Source organism: Dromaius novaehollandiae, chromosome Z (assembly GCF_036370855.1).
Source record: "Dromaius novaehollandiae isolate bDroNov1 chromosome Z, bDroNov1.hap1, whole genome shotgun sequence".
NCBI lineage: Eukaryota > Metazoa > Chordata > Aves > Casuariiformes > Dromaiidae > Dromaius > Dromaius novaehollandiae.
Genome location: NC_088132.1, coordinates 12371099 through 12391986, shown reverse-complemented (window position 1 = coordinate 12391986; position 20888 = coordinate 12371099). Strand labels below are relative to the sequence as shown.

The 20888-nt window shown below is 41.7% G+C and overlaps 1 protein-coding gene and 1 long non-coding RNA gene across 2 annotated transcripts in view; one reads left to right on the top strand and one right to left on the bottom strand.

Moving 5' to 3' along the window:
• The window catches only part of RAD23B (RAD23 homolog B, nucleotide excision repair protein), a 35435-nt gene extending 21636 nt beyond the window's left edge, over window positions 1-13799 (bottom strand). Inside the window, exons 1-2 of the mRNA XM_064501968.1 lie at window positions 13634-13799; window positions 754-835 (exon numbers count right to left, since the gene is read on the bottom strand). Coding sequence (XP_064358038.1) covers window positions 754-835; window positions 13634-13699 — 148 coding nt within the window. The 5' untranslated portion in view covers window positions 13700-13799. The remainder of the gene's footprint in view (window positions 1-753; window positions 836-13633) is intronic.
• LOC135324904 (uncharacterized) lies at window positions 12839-17826 on the top strand. Its single transcript, XR_010386136.1, has 3 exons — window positions 12839-12947; window positions 14946-15035; window positions 16697-17826. It is a non-coding gene; the product is annotated as an uncharacterized LOC135324904 (long non-coding RNA).
• The last annotated feature ends 3062 nt before the right edge of the window (window positions 17827-20888 follow it).

Here is a 20888-nt window from a genome sequence, read left to right as displayed (position 1 = left end):
TTCTTTCAAGTGTGGCTTGACAGAAAAAAGCAGTAGGATTTTTAAAAAAATAAAACAAAACAAAAAACAGTTGATTCCATCCTAGTCTTCAGACAGAATCTTTTAAACCCGGAAGTGAAGCAACACAGATGTATATATTCATGCCGGAATGAACCAGTCCGGCAGAAGTCAGTAAAGCAGACAGCCTTAGCACAAATGAAATAATCCTGTATCTTCACACTTCATCTAACATAGCTTGCTTTTCACCTGCACACAGTACATTTTTCTAATCTCAGAGCTTAGAAGCATAAAAAGCAGTTTTGTCTAGCAAGAGTTTGGATGGTGGGTTTTTTTGTCAGTAGATAAGGACTAACAAAGCAAATCCAAAAGAAATAACCTGATCCTTAATTCTCTGAGGCATATGAATGAATGCTTTGGATAAACACAAGACAAAACAAAAGACAACAGCTGACCAAAAACATGAAATCTGATCTTTTTAAATCTTGATTTCTTGTAATAATGGCTGCTCCTATTTCACCTACCATACACCACCCACAAATACAGCTAGTGGAAGATCATGCTATCAGAACAAAGATAAGAGAAACACATTTATTAAAACTTGAAAAACTCTGATTCAAAAATAAGAGTCCCCTTGTCAGTGAGACTTTTCATTTATTTGCATTTTAGAGAAGGCTTAACACTCAAATCAATTTCACAGAAAAACAGGAAAAAACATTGTAGATTCAGATACAATATCTTCAGAGCATCCATTACCTGCATAGATTAGTTTTTGGCCAGCTACTGGAAAAGCATCTTTCCCTCTTTCAGATTCAATCTTTTCCTTCAGTGCCTTCACCTAAAGCAAAAAATAGTTTTGTTAATTCAAAAAGAAATAGCATTTTTACAATACAAACCTAATAAGGCAGACTTTGTTCTAACTATGAAAAAGCAGTATTTCGGTCATATCCCAATTAGTGGGGAACATCGGCTTGCCAAAGATGTCATTCTGGCAACTTCCTAGAGCAAATTCTTTCCTGTCCCCGAATAGTCTCTCTCCTGATTAATTTAATTAGATTACTAATTTCTTCATGATAATTGTTAAGTACAAGTTTATAACACAGTGAAGAGCAGAGATATTTGAACAGAAAATGTTTCTGTCTACTGACCTATTTCCCTACCATTCCTCCTCTGGATGCTCTAAAAGAATATTTTCAGGTGTTACATGGTAAATATTTACTAAGTAGGCTAAAAGGTTAACCTTTTGGATAAGTAAAATCTGTCATCCACTTGCCAGAAAGCAATCACGCTTCCTATCTTCACTTCATTTTTCTCTAACTGATGCTAAAACCTTTGAGCTCAATATCTTTTCTTTTTCTTTGTTGTTTCCTTCTTCCTCTCCTTGCTCCTCTCAGATTTTAATTTCTCAGTTTCATTATCAGTTTCTTTATCAGGCTTATCCTTTCAAAGTCTGGAAGTTTTAAAACGGAGGAATCAAACCATCACATTCATGAAGGAGCTGCATCTTTTTAGCAGTAACGTGGAAAGAAGACGTTCCACCAGGCTTCATGACCTGTCACAAGGAGGCCTGCAGAAGCAGACTTCCTCGCGGCTTACACCTGACTTAGGTGGTTAGACAACTAACGAGGACACAGCAGGACTACAGAAGGTGATTTAACTACTACAGTTTAAGGATCCAGAACACAAGATACACTGCTGTCTATGGAACGATATTGAAATGAGAAGCCTACTTTTTTTTTTTCCCCTTTTCCTAACTGCTGGAGAAAGCAAGCTGTTAGTATTTTTATCGGGAATATCTCTGGGACAGCGTGCCTAAAGCCTAACTATGAGCCTGCAACAGACCAGTTGCATTTGTATAGCAAAACTAACAGGAGTTCACAACACTCCTAAAGTCTTCAGTGGAAGCAAAGTTTTAACTTAATACCAACAGTTTGCCAATATCATCACCATTCTCATACACTTACTTTAAAACAATCAGCTCTATCCCTGGATTTACACTTCTTTAAAAGCTCAAAAAAATCTTTCCTTGAAAACTAAAAATCTGAATTGTAATTCCTCTCCAATCAGTATTTAAGGCTGTCATTCGCCATATCATTGCAAGGTCTGCTTAGGCCACGGATATACAATCAAGCAATTTTTATGAATTTCAAAGAATTAGATACATCAAGCACCTCCAGAAGGTGGCCTGCTCCCACTCAGGCAAATTAACCCCAGAATCAGTCAGGGTTAAAATCTGTCATATTTTCAAATCCCTACCCTTTAACACACAACCTACCTATTCATGTACATACGCACTCGTACTAATCACTCAATGGTGATGTTCCAAAGCTTCTCCTTTTATTCATGATGTCCATAACATCTGCCACAGATACATAACAAATGCTGCAATACGACCAGTACATATAATCTGTTTCGATGGAAAGAACTAAGACTTGTTTCACGTCCACTGCACTCAGTCAAGCTATTGCGTTCAGACGTCTATTGGCCTTTATTTTCTTCACGTTTTACTGTTTCAGTTTTATTCTAGGCTACACTTATTCCTACAAGGAACATAAACCAAAACCTGCTCTCAAAATAAAAAAGTTTTAACAGCTAAATACTGTAGTTTAGGTTAAGACAGATTAAACATATGCATTAACTACTATGCAGTGACTGAATCTGTGTAAAGGATTTCAGACATTTATTGTAGTAAAATATTGGTAGTAAAATTCCAATTGTCTGTTTGCCTTTGTTATCCACCTCTTGAGCAGTGTTTCCCCGTACTATGCCATCACTGATGCACTGCAAGTAACCTGGAGCACTGCCTTTCTCCAAAACATTTTGTATTAGTCCATGATAGACGGTGGGGATACGCTTCCATCCTTGCTGCAGGAGGTTCGAGGTGTATTATAGCTCTCTCCAGGTAAAGGCAAACTGCAGTTTATACTCAGAGGCCAGAGGAACTGAGAAAAACGCATTAGCTATGAGGCAGCATTCGGCTACCCTTTACTTCGAGCTCATACTGCAGTTCTGGCATACTTGGTATTGCTGTGCTGAAGGGTGGCATTACCTCACTCAAACCTCAATAGTCTACAGCTAATCTGCAAACACTATGGTGTTTTTGCACTGTCCAGATAGGGATGCTGAAGGATGAATGGGGTTGAAGCAGCCACCCCCCTGACTTTCCAGTTCTTTCACAGGGCCAGGTACAGGACCAAGCAAATCTCTGTTCATTTGCTATTGTCAGTGTACAGTACAAGCTGCAACCAGAACCAACTGAGGTGACATCTGTAGCAGCGCTACTACTGTCTCTTCCCCTGAGACGTCAGGCAGCTGAGATATCAAAGCAGTGCCCTTACATTTCTGCAGCAAATACTCATTGATGTCCTTGCAGGTTTTTACAGTTTTCCTCAACAAATCAACACCCAACATGCAAGGGGCACTACATCCTGTTATAACTTCATGGGGGTTCCAGTTTCCTTTAGTAAGACCAAGACCAGCTTTTACTACACACAGTTTCTGCTGGCCCACATCAAGTAGGAGTTAGTGCTATCCTATATATGCTATCAACACACTGCCTCCAGGAGTACTACCAATACTTCCCATTAGACTCCTACCCAAGTGCCCACCCTCAGGTCCCACAAGATTACACACAGGTGAATTAACTAGGAGCTATAAGCTGTCTCAGCCTCACAGATATTCACCAGACAGCACTACAGCTGTACAATCCTCTTTTCACAGTGCAGAAACCTCCTTTGGATCCCACTGCTGACACCACTTTTACTAGTGGTGTGATTTAGGTCAGGACAGACTAACTGCATACATTAATTACTACACAATAATTAGATCCATGTGGAGGAGTTTGGATGCTTATCAACTCTCTGAAAGGGTGATTAATGATGCAAAGAACACTACAAAGTCACAGAAAAGCAGACATCTCTACTTCCCCTTTTCCTTGCTGACAAGGGTGGCAGTGCCAGCAGTCAGGAGGAGCAGGGTACTAAGCACAACGGTTCTGGCCACACAACTTTGGTCCCGGACGTCTCTGGGGGTTCTCCACAGGCAGCTGTCGCCACGGGCAGAGTTGTGTCGTCCCCCGCTTCAGGCAGGGGCGGATGAGGTTTATGATGGGGAGAGCATCTTCCAGACCATCTGATCTTTACCAGCTGGCAGATTGCTCCAAGATGTTGCTCACTGATCAGTGCAGCGAGTCACTGAGCAACTGTAACTTTAGTTCTGCTGATTCTACCAACTGTGTGTTTTCCATCGCATCTGCCTCATTGTGGTTTATCTAACAGAAATTACATCCCTAACTATACAGCAACACACTGAAGGTGAATCTGTGGGACTCTGATAATGGCCTAACTACCTGAGTGATGCCAGCTCTGTAGGCCAGGATGCTAAACAACCCCCTTGACTTGAATGGTAGAGGCAAAGAACATGCACAAAAAGTTAAAATACTAAAGAATTCTAAAAATTCAAATAAGCTAATAGACCTCTGAATGCAGGACCAAATCACACATTGTCCAAAGAACTGATATAGTCTTTGACTGGAACAAGCCAACACAGCCAATCGTGACTGGCTTCTTGCGGGAATCCAAAAAAAAGAAAAACAAAAAAAAAACATACCCCCTCAAAATGCTAAAGAAACAAGACCATAGTTTTTGACACTGGTTGTCTACATTCTCAGAACTTGCCACATGCAGCAATCAATTTAAGAACAGATGATAACTTCAAACACAAACAAATTCACTCCTCAGACACATTTCTTCAGCTGACAAAAGATTTACACACATCTAAATAAAATTTAAGCTTAAAATAGTTCAAATAATCTACAGTACCTTGCTAACTAATTATTTACACACACACACACACACTCTGTTACCTGCAAAAAGTAAAGATGATTAACTTTACCCTCTCATTTAAACAGACTTTCACAGTGGTCTAAAGCCAAACTGTTGCCAAAGACATTTAGTGTGTTCTTCTGACTGACAGTAACTTAACACATCACAAGCTCCAAATTATAAATTAAGAAATTCTGTAATGTAGTTCAATTTGTTCCAATAAAACTGGAAGTATATGAAATATTCAAGTAACTTCCATAAGGTACATTCCTAACAACACAGTTAACTGTTTTGTACAGAAGAGCAATCTATATAAGGGAATCTCCATCACATCTCTACTGAAATGGATTCACTTAAACAAGCCCATCCATTTAGAGCAGCGGAAAAAAAAAAGTGTAAGCCAACTCTTAATTCCTATAGCTCAAATCTGCGAAAGAATTAATTCTGCTACAGATGCAAGCATTCTGCTACTAGAGGCAGAAATTCAAAAAACACTCAGGCTATAATTAGTTTTTGTAAACAGTGACTCTCTGTTCTTTTGGCTTTCACGCTGCCTAACCTGAGAGACCAGACACACTTCACCTGCAGAGGATGTTCTCATTTTTAGAATGAAAAAATAGCATATGTGATACACCAAATTTATCAATAACCGGTTAGTGACAGATAAATTTCCTCTTGCAGTTCTAGCTGGAGTACCTGAAGACTTAATATCCACTAATGAGAATATAACCATGCCCTTAATTTAACCAGCAGAGAAAAGCGTGAAAGAGCACTCTAATCCACCTGTGTGACAAGCCAGACACAGTTGTTCAAACCACTTAATTTAAACTGTAAAAGCTCAATTTTCAGGGAAAGACAGAAGCACCCTCACTGCTCTTTGGAACAGTGGCAACATCTTCCAGCTAGCAGCATGATGAGCTGCTGAATACAGCAATATCTTAAACTTTGCCTCTAGCTAATTAGGTCTCCCAAGTATCTACAAGATCTCCCAGACATCAGCAACACCATCAGTTCGGGGTTATTAAGTGAGAATTAATTTCTGGTAAGCAAGTCCAGCCAGCTGATCTGATGATTTTGGAAAGCTGTTTAAATACACACTATCACTCTCTGCATCCACAACATTATAACATGTTTTTCCTAATTTAAAAAAGAAAAAAAAAAAAAGCATAGCCATAAACCAAACCCCCAGGCTACCTAGCTTAACTCCACATAATCTGAGTCCGAAGAGTCTCATTTTTCTTTTGTTCTAATAAATATAGAGCAGAATAAAGAGAACACATATTACAGGACAACACCTTTAAGGATGAGCATCAACTCACTTGTAAACACTCAGAAAACAGCACACACACACTACAGTGGCCCGCTTACAAAACAAGCTGGTAGATTCTCTTCTGCCCTCTACAAATTAAGATCTGCAAGTCTCCCTGTTATTCAGAGTCTACACTAAGTACAATCATCTGCTCAAGAACAAGATGTCACGCAAGCTGGTTTGTAAAGCCACAGCTCACCAACTCCTAAACGAAAAAACTGAGGCATTCCAAGTAAGCATCAGGCCCTGACAGGTCCAACATCTAGACATATCTGACCTGACTGACATCTAGACAGGCAGTTCCTCATAGTTGAGTATACTAAGCAAACTCCCTCCCTTCCCTCTCACACATCAATTTCCACTTCCCTTACCTCATAAAATATGCCAAAACAGAAAAGAAAGAAAGAAAGAAAAAAGAGGTAACATTCATACAAAGTCACATTTCTTGATTCCTAACAAAACAAGCAGGAAACAGTATAATTCTGTCAGTTTTCAGGCTGTGTGACAATCAAGATAAATCTCTGAATTTCTTAAGATCCACAGATGAACTGCGTATAGAACTGAACTAGACCCCTTTGGGCATCAAGTCATGATCCCAAGACTAACATTTAAAGAACTTCACTACTAACCCACTTACACTTCAACTGTTCTCTCCTTTTATTTCAGCAAGCAATTCCCACCAGAGTGTTTAAATCCATGTTACAATTACCCTACCAACCCCCAACCCTTCTATAATAGACTATCAGGTTTCTCCCAGCATTTGCGGAGAGGAGGAGGGGGAAGTCATCCTTCAGGTAGAGCTTTCAGTCCAAAGTATGAAAGCATGAAAGCTTTCAGTCCAAAGGGCTTTGCTCTCCTCCCCCTCCCTGAGCGAGGGCATGAGGAGGGTAGCAGACTACTCCAAACACTTTTGTTTAGAATTTACATTTAACATTCCAATGTTTTCACTCCCACTGCCCTTGAAAACACGTTTCCCATATATTATACTACCATGTTGATACTGCTCGAAATCAGCCTCACATAGTGCAGTTATACCAGATGATTAGCCAACTAACAAAGAAAAACTAACCACTGCAACAGGTTTTACTATCCTTAATCCAACTCAATGATTAGCAATACATTAATGGCACACATTTCGCAATTACTGAAGTGTCCAGAGCATAAGATACTACTTGCCTCATATAAGTAAGTGCTTTATAGTAATTTTGTTGATAAGAATACATTTGGTTCTAGCTACCTCTACAAATAATAAAAGAAGGGTTTTTTGGAACAAATCTACATGGACAATAATGCGTTACATTACCTTCCTAAATGGAATACTCAACTTTTAACCAGGAGACCACCTTCACAGTTGAATTAACAGATGATTGTCCTACTTCAGGCCCCAAAGGCGTAACAGATACAGTAATTAAGAAAAACTATAGAAGATGAGAAGTTCCGTGAATACAGCCAGGTTTACTAGCTTAGCAAGTGGTCAAAATAGCCAGAGTTAATTCCTTTAAATGCCTTTTTCCATGGAGTGTTAACTCCATATTTAAAAACAGATATCACAGACAGCAGAAAGCATTCAAAAACTTCTGTATTTACTGTCTGTATTTACTATGCTGAAGTCTGTATACAAAGACAGAAGCAGCATGACCTAGTAAATAGATAGGTAGTCTAGAATTTGCAATGCACAAATCTAAATTTAGCTTTGACATTTACTCCTGAGCAATTACCTCCGCCTTTCTAGTTTCCCCATCCAAAACCGAGCTCATCTACGTAGGTGAAGTTTACCAGTGTAGTCATTGCTACTACGTATTGCCCAGAGATTAACAAAAGGAATTTCTGATCTCACAGCTGGCCTCTAGGCACTTTTATCCCACGCTTCCAAATCGATCTAAACACTGCTTGTTTAAACGTGGAAACAGCAGAGGCAGTTTTCTGAAGGTAAACGGTGGCTGAAAGAGCTGCATATACGAGATATGTAGTAATATGTGAATAGACAAATAGATTTCAACACAAAGTAGACCTTTACATAGCAGGAAAAAACACAGTTGTCTGTGCATTTCAAGCAGAAAGATAGGGCTTCTGATAGCTCTTAGTACTCTCTGAGCTCACAATAGCTTGTCTTAAGGAGAAAGCTTATACTTTAAGTGGTGACTCCTTCATGGTAATATTTATTAACTTATCTGAAACCTTGCAGTACCTTTAAACAGACAGTTTTTAAGTGCAAGGCTATTCCTCACAAACTGCTTCAAAGAGAGGGCAAAAGCAATATCATGGTTTCAAATATGAGCAGAATTGATAAGACATTTTAAGTCACTATAAAAAGATACTTTGCAAAAATATTTTTCTAATATCGATCACCTACAAACAAGCTTATTTAGGTATGCCATAACAGTCTTCATCCAGGGTGCCAGATTACAAACAAGTTAGAAATAAGAGGTTTGAAGCTCAGACATTAAAGCGGGGAGGAGGAAGGATAAGCATTTCAGCCCCATTTTTCTTGGTTTCCTTGACTCGGCTATGCCTCAGATCCCAACAGAAGGAATGACAGAGAAAGGAACAAGTAGAGTCAGTTAGTCTTTATACTACTTTATACCACAGTCCTACCCAATATGCTTTTAGCAGCCACAAGCCCCTTCCTCTCCTTTCCATGGTCATTTGATGATACCTGCAAAGCAGGAAGCAAAAAGCACAAAAGCCTGCAAGGACTCTTGACTGGCCCTTGTGGGGACTAGATGAGACTTGCTGCACTTCACCGCATCCTGCAAGGTAAAAAGTGATTTGACTCTACTCCAGCTGAGTATGCTGCCTGGAACAGTGACCAAAGAAACAAAGTTTCTTGGTGGGAGAAGACACTGGCAACCACATCCTGTTACCCTGTAAATTTACACAGGCCTATGAATTTTGCTTTAAAGAAATATTTTGCTATGTTTCAGAAATACAGTGAAAACACATTTCAAAGACTTGACGGCAAATTATGTTCTTTTATATAAGTGGGCAGCAATGAAACTGTAGAACACAACATGATCACCTGCACATACTGTCCTTCAACTCACACACACCTTCATCCCGCTCCGCTCCCCTGAAATTCCAAAGAAACATCTTTTAACATGTTCTGTTATTCATACAAGGGACAGGTATCTTTGACTACCAATTATACCTGCAAAATAAGACTTCAAGGCACAATTACATACAGAACAGTCTGTTAGCACATACAAACCACATATTTAGCCCCTCAGTTTACTGGCCACCATCTGAACTACGCTCCAAGAAAGTTAAGATTGTTGAGAAATACAGCACACAATATTGATGCATTATTAAAGCACATCAAAGGTAATTTTTTTTCTTTATGACAGCTAAAATAAGTAAAGACATTACAAAATAAAGTAGCTGTAAACTTATGGTCATAGAGCTACTGCATTTGAAAGATGCTTAACATGTAAAACACACTCTCATATGAATAAAAATAGTTGTATTCACAGCTTATGCTCCCTTAACCTTTTCTTCATTAAGTTTTATGGAATATGTATCATCCTTCCCAAAGTTCTTCGGAAATTAGCATTAGAACACTCACTCAAACTTAAGGGAAGTATTCCTGAAGATGTGAAAGCCTAGGTGGCCTCTTCAGCCAAGAAGTAAAACAACTTCTCTGACTTGAAAATTCCAAATCTGACCATGAGGCAGGGAGGAAAAAAAAAACAAAAACAAAAAACAAAAAAAAAAGGAGACTAGGTACAGAAGGAAAGCATTGGCAGAAAAACAAACAGTAAGATACATGTGAATAATCAGCAAAAATAACTTAAAAATTCTAGTCTGTAAAGAAAGTATAACAAATAATAAAAGAATTGCAATGACACTTCATTCTAATACTCTCTGAAGCTACCATTTTTTGCAGAGTCATCTATCAAATCTCAAGCAGCAAGTACAAGCCCTGCAAATTCACAGGTGCGCTGAGCGTGCCTGTGCATACACCCAAACAAAATGCCAGCAGATAAAAAAGCAACATGACAATCTCCCAGAAGAAGAGCAGGACACCTACTGTAAAACGAATGAGGCGCTGAAAGAAAAATATCAGGACTTAAGGACATGGAAAGACATCTCTAGCCCAGAAGCATATTTCTGGATTTTGAACAGGATCACGAGGGTACTTCTCCAACTAACCACTGAGAATACAAACTCTCAGGGAAATACAAAAATAATCCTCTTATCAGAAACTGCTGCTCCTTAATCAATACTGAAGCCCATGCAGGGGGCAGGTAGCCAGCATAAGTTTGCATTTCCTTGTAAGTTAAAAGCCTCATAAGGTCAGACCTGAGCATTTTTTAACATAGCAGTATTCTCCAGCTACTGCAGGACTGTTTCAAAAGTTAATTCTTCTCACAAATATAAGAAAGCAAAACTAAAATAGCAATTATTTTTATATCAGTTATGTATTATTACAAAAAAATATTTTCACTTTCTTACAAGATATATCTAACACTCCTTACAATCTACTAAGTTATATGCAGAATTGTGTTAACCTTTAAACTTCAGTCAATGCAGGTCAGCAGGCGTGTTTCTAATATTAGATATTAGAATAATAGATATTCTAATATCTAATATCTAATATTCTAATATGAACTAGCCCATAGTTCACCTAGACAATCTTAAGAAATATGAACTATCAACGGGCAGATTTTACAGCAACCCATCACTTGTTTTCTTATACCTTCCCTTGCCCAGACAGAACAGGAAGAGATGAAAAATATGCTTTAAAAAAAAAACAAAAATGACAAAAAAAAACCTTTTCCACACTTTTTTTTTAATTGGATGCTTCAGTTTAGCTCTCAAAATATAGAATAAATACAAAGATATGGAACCAATCAAACTTTTGTGGGAGTTCACAGACAATATTCCAGCCACTCAGATAAAACTTTCCGTTTAATCTTATCTAACTCCAGAATTTATTGCTGCAAATGAAAGGTTCTCTAAACAAAATGAAAGCTACTTGTTTCTTTATCACAGAACTCTCCCATGCACATATTAAAGAATATCTCCCTGGTATGTACTGCTTTCTTGTTGCTACACAACCAGGACTTTTTTAAATCCCCAATATGCCAGAAAACACACATTCTTTGCTAGGACAGTTTCTTTCCAAAAATCTCCTTCAAAGTTGTGTTCTTTTTTCCCTAAAGTATACCTATTTTAGCTGGAAAACCCAAACATATGCCACTCCTCACTTCTTCTTTATTATATACCCTTTGTATCCCGCTTCATTTTCTATTTGTCTTTCCTGGAACCCGTTCTCCAGATATTTTGTACAGCTTACATTAGTATCTAGTCCAAAATCCTCAACTTAAAAAACACGAGCTTTCAGTACCAGAGGGATATTATATGCACATCCAAAAACCCCAGTACAGATGTTTAACAATAAACTTTTATATATGAAGGATATACTGGAATATACAGAAGTCCCAGCTTCCACAAGCAAGCTTCCTGTTGACACTTAAATAAGCAGGCATTTCCCCAGAGGGTTTAAACACTGTAACAGAACCCTGAAATGTGAAATCCACATTGAAATGTGAAAACTACATGAAGTGGAAACTGTCAAAGGACCACTGACATACTGAATATTCCTTGCATTTCTCCCCCTTGGGAAAAATCAGGATATCTAGGTTAAGAGCACAGGGAAACTGAAAAAGAAATAGAACATACTTCTTTAAGACTAGCATTTCACTTTACAAGTTGAGAACTTTTGTCAAGACTAGAACTTTTCAGAAGTGCATCTCATGGCTACATAGTGGTAACTGCAACACAAGTACCAGATCTAGAAGCCTACAATGTCATCGCCCAGACAGGAGACACAGCTCTACATCGGCTTCAGACAGTGCTCACTACTTGCTTCTAACACACAGCTTAATACCTTCATTCTTTCATGGGCAGTCAGTACACAAGAGGGTGAACTTCTGTAGGTAAGTAAATGGTTTACCCTGGACAAGTCTGAAGGCACTATCAAGCACCGAAGTGCTCTGCTCCGAATACCAGGGTCATTACAACTGGTAAATCCATCTCTGCAGAGCACTACAGAGCACAACATTGACTCCTACACACCCCAGAAATTTTTCCCCAAAACTAAGCAAAACCAACTGTGCTTAAAAAAAAAAAAATTCTCTGTTAATGAACCTTGCTTCCCAAACAGTGGGGCCTCGGGCCATCTCAGTTCCTCTTTAATCAGCCAAAATATATTAGTCTTCACCCTTCACAAACACCAACTTCACGCTTCAAGTCTAATACTTATTCAGCAAAAATACTCAGCAGGCAAATGTTTTAAAACACAAGTAAATATAAACTAAAGACATTAGTATTAAAAAATGTTCTGAACTATAAAATTTAACCACCTGAAAAAGCAGAAAAAAGCTCACAGCGAGCAAGCTGTAACAAAGTTTATGTCTGCTTTATTATAATGAAGCATGCTGCTCTGTACTCTCACCGGAAAGCACATTTAAATAAAAGCTCACAACAGACTTCAGTAACAAGCACGAATTGTTGTTTAAACACTACTTTGCACCGTAATATCAAGTCTGTTAAAATTCAATTTATACCGCCAATAAAAGGAGAAACTGCTAGAAACAGAAGCCAGTTTTAGAGCAACAAGTCTCCTGGGCCTATCGCAACCACATCATTTTTGGCCTTGTCACAGTACAGGGCACAGCTCCAAGTAAACAAGCCCACCTCCAGCACCGAGACGCACGAGCAAAGCGCACGGACTAAAAGCAACGCTTCCAGGGCTCCCAGGAAAAAAGAATATTTTGGCTGGAGACACCGGGAATTTAATGGAGTGGCGCGCTCAGGTACAACCAGCATTTTTCAAAACCACGCCAACTAGGAAGATGCAAGCAAAGTTGTGAGACAACTGGTTAACAGTGTACGTTTCACAGAGCTTGCCAGTTTAAATAGTTTTTTTTTTTTTTTAAGAGAGGACTAAAAAATAAAAAAGTGGGGTTTTTTGGCTTTTCACCGCGCTGTACTGAGCTCTATCCTCAACTTTCCCCACAGGAGTTTTCTCCTGAACTCCCTGGTCCCCGCAGCCGGTAAGCGGAGGCCCGGCGCCCCGCTCGGCCCCGGGGGGGGGGGGGGGTTACAGCGCGTAGCCCCCGGCCCGGCCCGGCCGCGCAGCCTTTGTGCGGGCCCCGGTCGCAGGGCGCGTGTTAATCTCCCATGATCCCACTCCGGGACAGCGCGTTTTGCTGTCTCACGGGTTTCCCGAAAGACGGGGAAGTTTTCCCAGCCAAAAACAACAACAAAAAAAAAAAAACCCGAAACTGCTGCGTTTCGGGCTCCCCCGCGCACGCCTCCCCCGCGCCTTCCCGACCCCCCGCCGCCGCTCCCCAACGGACCCCGCTGCCCCCACCCCCGGCTCCACGGCCCCCCGCCCGCCCCCGCGGCACCGGCCCGCGGGAGGCCCCGCCGCCGCCCCCGGCCCTGCCGCCGCGGGTCGGGCCTGCCCGCCCCAGCGGGCGCTGCCGCGGGCCCGCACCGTCTCCTCGGGGTCGATGTCGATGCGGAAGGTCTGCTGCTGCAGCGTCTTCAGCGTGATCTGCATGGCGCCGGCGGGCCGCCCGCGGCGCTCGCTGCCGCTGCCGCCGCCGCCGCCGCCGCCGCCGCGCGTCGCCGGGGCGGAGGGGAGCGGAGCGGCGCGGCGCCGGGGGGGGGGGGGGGGGGGGAGAGGGGAGGGCGGCGCGGGGGCGGGGCCCCGCGGCTCGCGTCGGGCTCAGCGCGCAGGCGGGGGAGGGGCCGGCGGGGGCGCGCGCGACTCGCGGCGGGGGGCGGGGCGGGCGCGCCGCGCCTGCGCCTGCGCGGGCGAGGACGGCGGGGGCCGCGGGCGCGCGGGAAGGCAGCGCGCGGCGGGCGGTGACGACATCGCTGGCGGCGGCGCACCCCGGCTGCCCCCCGCGCTGGCTACGGGAGGGGGGAAGCCGCCCCCTCCCCGGGCCCACTGCGCAGGCGCCGCGGCGGCGGGGGGGTGTGCCGCGCAGCCCGCGGTCCCGCGTGGGCGCGCGCATGTGCGCGGCGAGGACAGGAGCGGTGCGTGTGACGTGGGCTGGGGCACGCGCAGGCAGCGGCGGTGCCGCAGCCGTTAGGGCCGTTGGGGCCGTTGGGGCCGGGGTCGTCATCTGAAAGCACCGAGGGGAACCGGTTGCTCTGTTGGCCTGTGTATGTGCACTGGATGCTACCTTTGCACTGTGGTTTATAAGAGAGTTGGCCAGTTCACCACGGGTGCCGTTCAGTTAGCAGCATCTGTTAGTAAGCTGAGACCAGCTGACACGTGAGGAAAGAAGCTTGTTTGTCACTAGAGCAAATCTCAAATTTAGCATGATGTAAGGAACAGATAACATATTGTTACCCACATGATGAGCTTCTTCAAGAGTGAATGTCATTTCAAGAGATAATTAAAACACAGGTAAATTCATGGGAAGTCTTAGCATGCACAGAGTGCAGAAGTTAAAAGACTAGTCCTCTGCGATAATCGTTCCAAGTTTTGTAACTAACATAAGTTTTTGCACAGGGTGCTTTTTCTGAAGCCTGTAATAGCCTTTCAGCATTATCATTTCACCATAATTTGGCCAGCGTACATAACTAAAAGCCTAAGCAGGATACTTGCTCTGAATGGAGACTTTGGGGTCCAGTGTAGAGGACAATGTAGTGTTGGAACAGAATTCTGTTTCAGTAGTTACTGCTTGCCTTTGATGAATTACTAACCTCTGCTACTTCTTATGTTCCTTAGGCAGTGAAAGCATATCTGCTACAGAGCACGTTTAATCTAAAGTTGTACATCTGTTCCTTTACAGCACCAGCAATGCTGATGACAGAGGGAGCTGCTCCAGCTCCTTATAACTTCTTCCACCAGTAGGTGTGGGACCTTACAGTGCATTTTCTTGGTAACTAAGGCTGTCTCTTCCTGGCAAAAGCAGACACAGATCTCAGGCTAACTTAATACTGTAATGTAATTAAAACCCAAATGCATTGTTTTTCTTATCCTAGATTGCCTTGCAAAGTTCTACTCAGCCACTTTGTAATTTTTAGTAACAAAAAAGACACTTTAATTCATTGTTACAGTAAGCGTGGCTTCAAAATAATTCCTTGCTGGCAGTAGAGAGAAGCAGAGCCCAGCAGGTTGCATTGCATTGCAAAGAAAACGTAGGAGACACCTCTCCCTGCAGGAGCATATAAGTGTGTATGTGTTTGTGTACGCAGCTGGAGCTGCTGCTTCTGTCATCGTCAACCTCAGGCTCTTGACACACAACTGCGCTAGACAGCCAAAGCCTCATAGGGCTTTCGCAACCAAAAAGAAACTGCTGACTGTTGCTAATAGGAATCCAGCAGTCTTGGCAGCACAGAATAACTTGCTTGCAATGCACGAAAAGCCATTCAAAAAAAAGAAGCAAGAGATAGAATATCACTTGCTATTTTTATATGGGTGTTTACAACTTAAAATATGTTATTTGCTCACTTTCACTACTGTCTGCTACCAGATCTAATTCTGTGCTTTGCAGATAACTAAAAGGGATTTTTAAACCTTCCATTCCAAAACGCAGCATGTATTAAGTGCTGGGCTTTATATGCAAATCAAAGTACTAGGTAGTCATATCAGTCCCACTATTCCATTCTACTTGGAAGATGTTAAGTGCAAACTACCCATATTTAGATCGTTGTGGCTGGTATGACATGGTTCTGCCTTGTAGGGGGATTCGTTTACAGGGAGGCTGTCTAGCTCTTCTCTGAGAGCTTGTAAAAGCCGTAACATTAAGGGGTATGAACTCCAAGCATTATTAACTGCTAAGGATGAAATTTTCCAAGATTTTTTTTTTGTGCTTTGAGCAAATAGAATGAGAAAGAAAAGGCTATGATTTTTTCCCCTGTTGAGTGTGCAAGAACTTTGGAGAACTCACTGTATGCGGCCTTTATTAAAAAAACAAGCTCTTTGTGTCCCCTATGGCCCAACCCTTTCCACCTCATACAATAGGTTGTGGCAGAGCTTGACTCTTGCAGGTCTTTCTTCAGTCTGGCTTGTATAGGTTGCAGAATGGAGATTTTTCCACAGTACATTTTGGTCATCCAGCGTCAGGGTATTTCCCGTTGAGAGCCAGTAGAGAGTATGAGAGAGAGAGAGAGAGAGAGCGCGTGCGCGCGCGCGCGCGTGTGTGTGTGTGTATTCGTATTCTGGCATGTTTTGGATAGTTCTGTGTTCAGATTGGAATAGCACAGTTAAAAATTAGTTTACAAGGGTTTGTATGCTGAAACAGTGAGGGCAGAACCACTCCTGTGCAAATAGCAAAATGTGTGTTGATTTGAGAGAAATGTAAAATGAAGTCTAAAAAGTTAGATTTTGATTGCATGTGGGTATGGTGATTACTTTTTCACAACTCCTGAATTTTCCAAGTAATCTGATCTCCCCTGACACAATTAATTCAGTATAATGGCACCATGACTTTGTCTTGCACAGTTCTTTTCTGCTGCCTGTGATTCTCCAGTAACTAACTTGACCTTCCTCTTTCATATCTCCCTCTTAAATGGAGACATCTGTTTTCATATTTTTCAGAACACAGAGTGAAGCAGTTGATTACAACCATCTCTGGCAGAGGTGAAGGAAAACAATAAAACCAAAACACGGTAGAGAAGATTATTGTGTGTCTCAGGTGATACTTTTCCCTGCAATGAAGTTTGCTTATACATCCCTAGTGCTTCTGGGAGCTACAGATGCACACCTACAGAGAGAGGAACAGTGGTCAGTGCTGTCCCTTTTTAGCTGGAGCTATTAACCAAAGCTGAGGGTCCTGCAGGTAGTTTGATCATAGATAACACGGTGGAGCCTGCAGTAGGTAGCAGCTGGATTCCATGGCCTCATAGGTCTATCTCAGTTGTGTTAAGTTTAATGGAAAGAGAGTCTGGCAGCTGAGGCAGCAAACAAACCTGATGCAAGCCTGTGTATTTACAGTGACTGTACAAGGTCCTGGTTCTCTGAGCTGCTGGTGCCCCAGTAAAAACAGTAATGCCATTGTTAGTAACAGACCATAGGCCTTGTGCTGGCTTTGTGAGTCCTGAGGACTGGGGTCTATTAGGCTTGTCAGCTTGTTGTGAGCACTTGCTATGTGAACTTGACATTTGTGACAGGTGTCTCATGTTATGATGTGAAGTTCAAGCATAAAATAATAGCAAAGGCCTTGGGGATACTTTTTTAGCCTAGGGTTAAAAAAGTATCCCCAAGGCGACAAAAAAAGTCATTGTTAGTTACTGGGCATGGAAGAAGTACAGCCTTGAGAGCTGAGAAAAACTGTTTAAGTGTCATAAAGAGGAAAAAGGAAGAAGCTAAGCATGAAAAAAGTCAAGAACAGGGTAACGTATCTGGCAGCCTGGAAAGGTAACACCTTCAAACATTGCACAGCATGAAGTCCAGCAGACGGAGGCTTAAGGCAAAGAATCTGCTTAGAGAGTCAAACATCTTAGAAAAAGATGAAATCTATCCACTGGCTGGATTTTCTTTCCACACACAGCAATTCAAATCTGTGAGCGTATTGCTGGCTTCAAGGACCCTGACTGTCAAGGACTGTATGATCTTCTAGCATTGGCCAGGACTATGCACGAGAAGGTCAATGTGTGTATGTGAGTTTTCACCCAAATTCTGTGCATTTCACCTTTCTAACCCCTCAGTAAATACCTGTTGCATGTAAATGCAGTTTGCTAGTTTTTATTAAGCGTTCAGATGTTTCTCTTGCAAACGGAGACAGAAACGTGCATCAGCTGGTTCCCTAGTGCTTACTAAGTCAGTGCATTCAAACTCTGCAGTAACTTTCAAAACCTAGGCCAAACCCAACAGTCTAAGGATACAAGGAATGAAATAGTGCTGGCTGGAAAACAGCACTTTATTAGTAGAAATGGTGTTTCAGGCCTTTTGGAGGTAAGATCTGACCGTTCAAAACCAAGTGAGAAGTGATAGATACAATAGCATAGCCTGCACAAGGCCCTTAGGTGGTAAAAGCAGCTTGTATTGGCTGTGATGAAGAGGGAGGTATGCAGAGCACAGTACTCCAGATGGATACCTGTGAGGCTAGAATTCCTTCACCAGCAAAAACACAGCAACTGAAATGAGGCAAGATTCTGGGTTTGTGAAGGCAATAAGGCAGAGCTGTTACCTAGGAAGCATGTAGAAGGACTCCAGCATGGCACCACAGCCTGAAGAGACTTCAGATCAAATGGAGTGCACAGGGAGTGATTGGCAAGCAGTAACATGAAGAGCTTTATCCTTATCCTTAGTGAAGACAGCAGTTATACCTTCCAGCTTTCACACCATTTTACCCATCCCGTAAAAATATGTTTTGAAAGTGATATTCCACTGGCTGTTGACATTAAATGGGCATAAATTAGAATGAGGTGTCTTAGGAAGTGGGCATTTATTTTTCCATTAGTGTGAGACTTTCCATTGAGTTGGTTGACTGCCATTCTACAAGCCTTTCTAAAGAGCTCTACTTTGTTTTGTGCCTAACGTGTATCAGCAGAGAATTTCAGTGTATCTTTTTGGAAGGATTTTCAATAAAATCAACTGAAGCAGCTGCAGGCACAGCCCTGGAATAGGTGAACTCACACCTACTTTCCAGTTTTCAGGAATTGATACAGTGTAAGTGGTTCATACTAGTTCACCCTTAATCAAATTCTATATGCATTCAGGAGCATTATTTATCTTGTGATGACAGCATATTTCTTTCATTAACGGAATGATTTTGAGGTTGACCTGAGAGGCCTGCACTTTATTATATACGAAAATGCTATTAACCTTCCACAGTGGAAGCATTCTCATTTATTCTGCAAAGCAATGCTGAACCAGATTCACAGTATGTTGTAATAGTAAAGACCAGCTGTTCAAGCTAATCCAGTTTACTAGACTGTGGAGTGTTAAGGAGTTATCATGGGAGCAGTGGTAACTTGCAGCAAGGTAGTTAAAGCCACTTCAGCCATTACCAGGTGCAGCCAGAAGAGGGTCTAGATGTAACTTGAATTTTGTCAGTTTTATCAGTGCCTTTTCCATCTCTGCACGCCTTGAGATCTGACAAAGTCATCGCAAGAGGCTGGAGCTTTCAGACTTTGAGAAGTCCTGCTCCAAAGCAGTTGTACTTCTTGCATGCAGGGAATGATTTGTGTGCGTTTTCAGAACTGCACCCAGAAGCAAGCAAATTCCTATTAAAGTTTCCATCAGCACTAGGATACCACAGATGATAGCACTGGAGTCTGCACAGGAGCAGCACTAGTTCATATGCACAAGCAAAACTGGTGTGAGATCAAAATAAGAGTATTAAAAAGGGAGTGAAGTTTCTTTCTAGCAGTGATTCGTATTTGCAGTGTTTTATTTTGAGGAAGGTTGCTTTTTTGTTGTTAACCTTTTAGCATGGTTGGCACCTAAACACCTGGCAAGACTATTGGAAATTTACTGTAAAATAACAACATGGAAAGTGCATTAGACTTATCTTCATGACAGGCTTCTACATTATTGCATTAATTATGTCTAAGTAATAATTATATTAAGAATATCTAGATGATATTTCTCATCTCTAAAACCTGACATAGGGAACCTTTCTTTGGCGTGCGGAAGCCCACAAAAGACTTCTTAGCTGACTCAAATCTACAAGTTTTCCTTAAAACATAATAAAAAATTTTCTCACTCAGTAGCAAAACCATTGGTTTTCGTTTGTTGTTGTTCTTTTTTTCCTGTGCTAAGTTTTGGGTGCAGTAAATCTAGTAAGTGCATGAGCTTTCTAATTTGAAATCATTGTGAATTTGTGTTACCCAACTTTTTAAAGGAGCAAGGGGCAAGGATGGGGGGGAAGGAATTTTAATTCAAGGAGTGGCTGCAAGGCATGCTGCCTCTGAGAGCTATTCCTGGAGCATTGCTTCCAACAGTCCAGCTTTGCACCAGAGCTGTGCCTGCGATTAAAATCTAGCCCCTTCATATATAATATTTGTTTTTGTTTATGGTCTCTCTTGCAGTCATATCAGTGTCATTTTGCTCCTCATAGATGTGAAGTTTGCCAAGAAAGGCCATATGGGAACTTGTAATTGAATACCAGGCTCTGTACTATATGATTCCCAAAGCATTTTAAAGCAAAGATCATCTTCCAGTCTTGTTACAATCATGGCCAGTGACTCTGGAAGCTTAGTCCATCAGCATCAATGCCCAGAAGAGACTACTGACTGGGCAACAGAATTAATCTCTGTAAATCTTTGTGTGCATAAAGATTGCTTGTCAGAAAGGGGAGGAACATACTAAACTCTGTATACTTCAAGAGAATTCCTCTTTATTTGGAAATAAACAAAATGCTTATCCATAAAAAGTTTTGTTATTTAATCACTCGTTATTTTGAAGTACTAAAGATTTAAAAGGGAATGGAGTAAAAATGATTTGGTTTTGATGATTGTCAACATGTGTCTCTGAGGAGAATTATCTGATGGCTGGGGCTGTTAGCAGGAAGACCTGTTGTTGCTGTAGGGGTTTTTTATAGTGTTTCAGAGTGCTGGCTCTCTTTGCCATCTATTGTAATATTTTTGCTTTGTTTGAGCTTCTGTCCTGCCTTTGTCCCTGTCTGTGCTGTAATAACAGGCACAAATGGAAGCCGGAAGCTATATATTGGCCTTCTATAGTTTAGCAGAGCTACTAGGGAAAGGCCACACAGCTGAACATTTCCAGAGCACTGCCAGTTATTGCATGAGACATTAGAATGGCAAATAAAGTGATCAAACCAGGG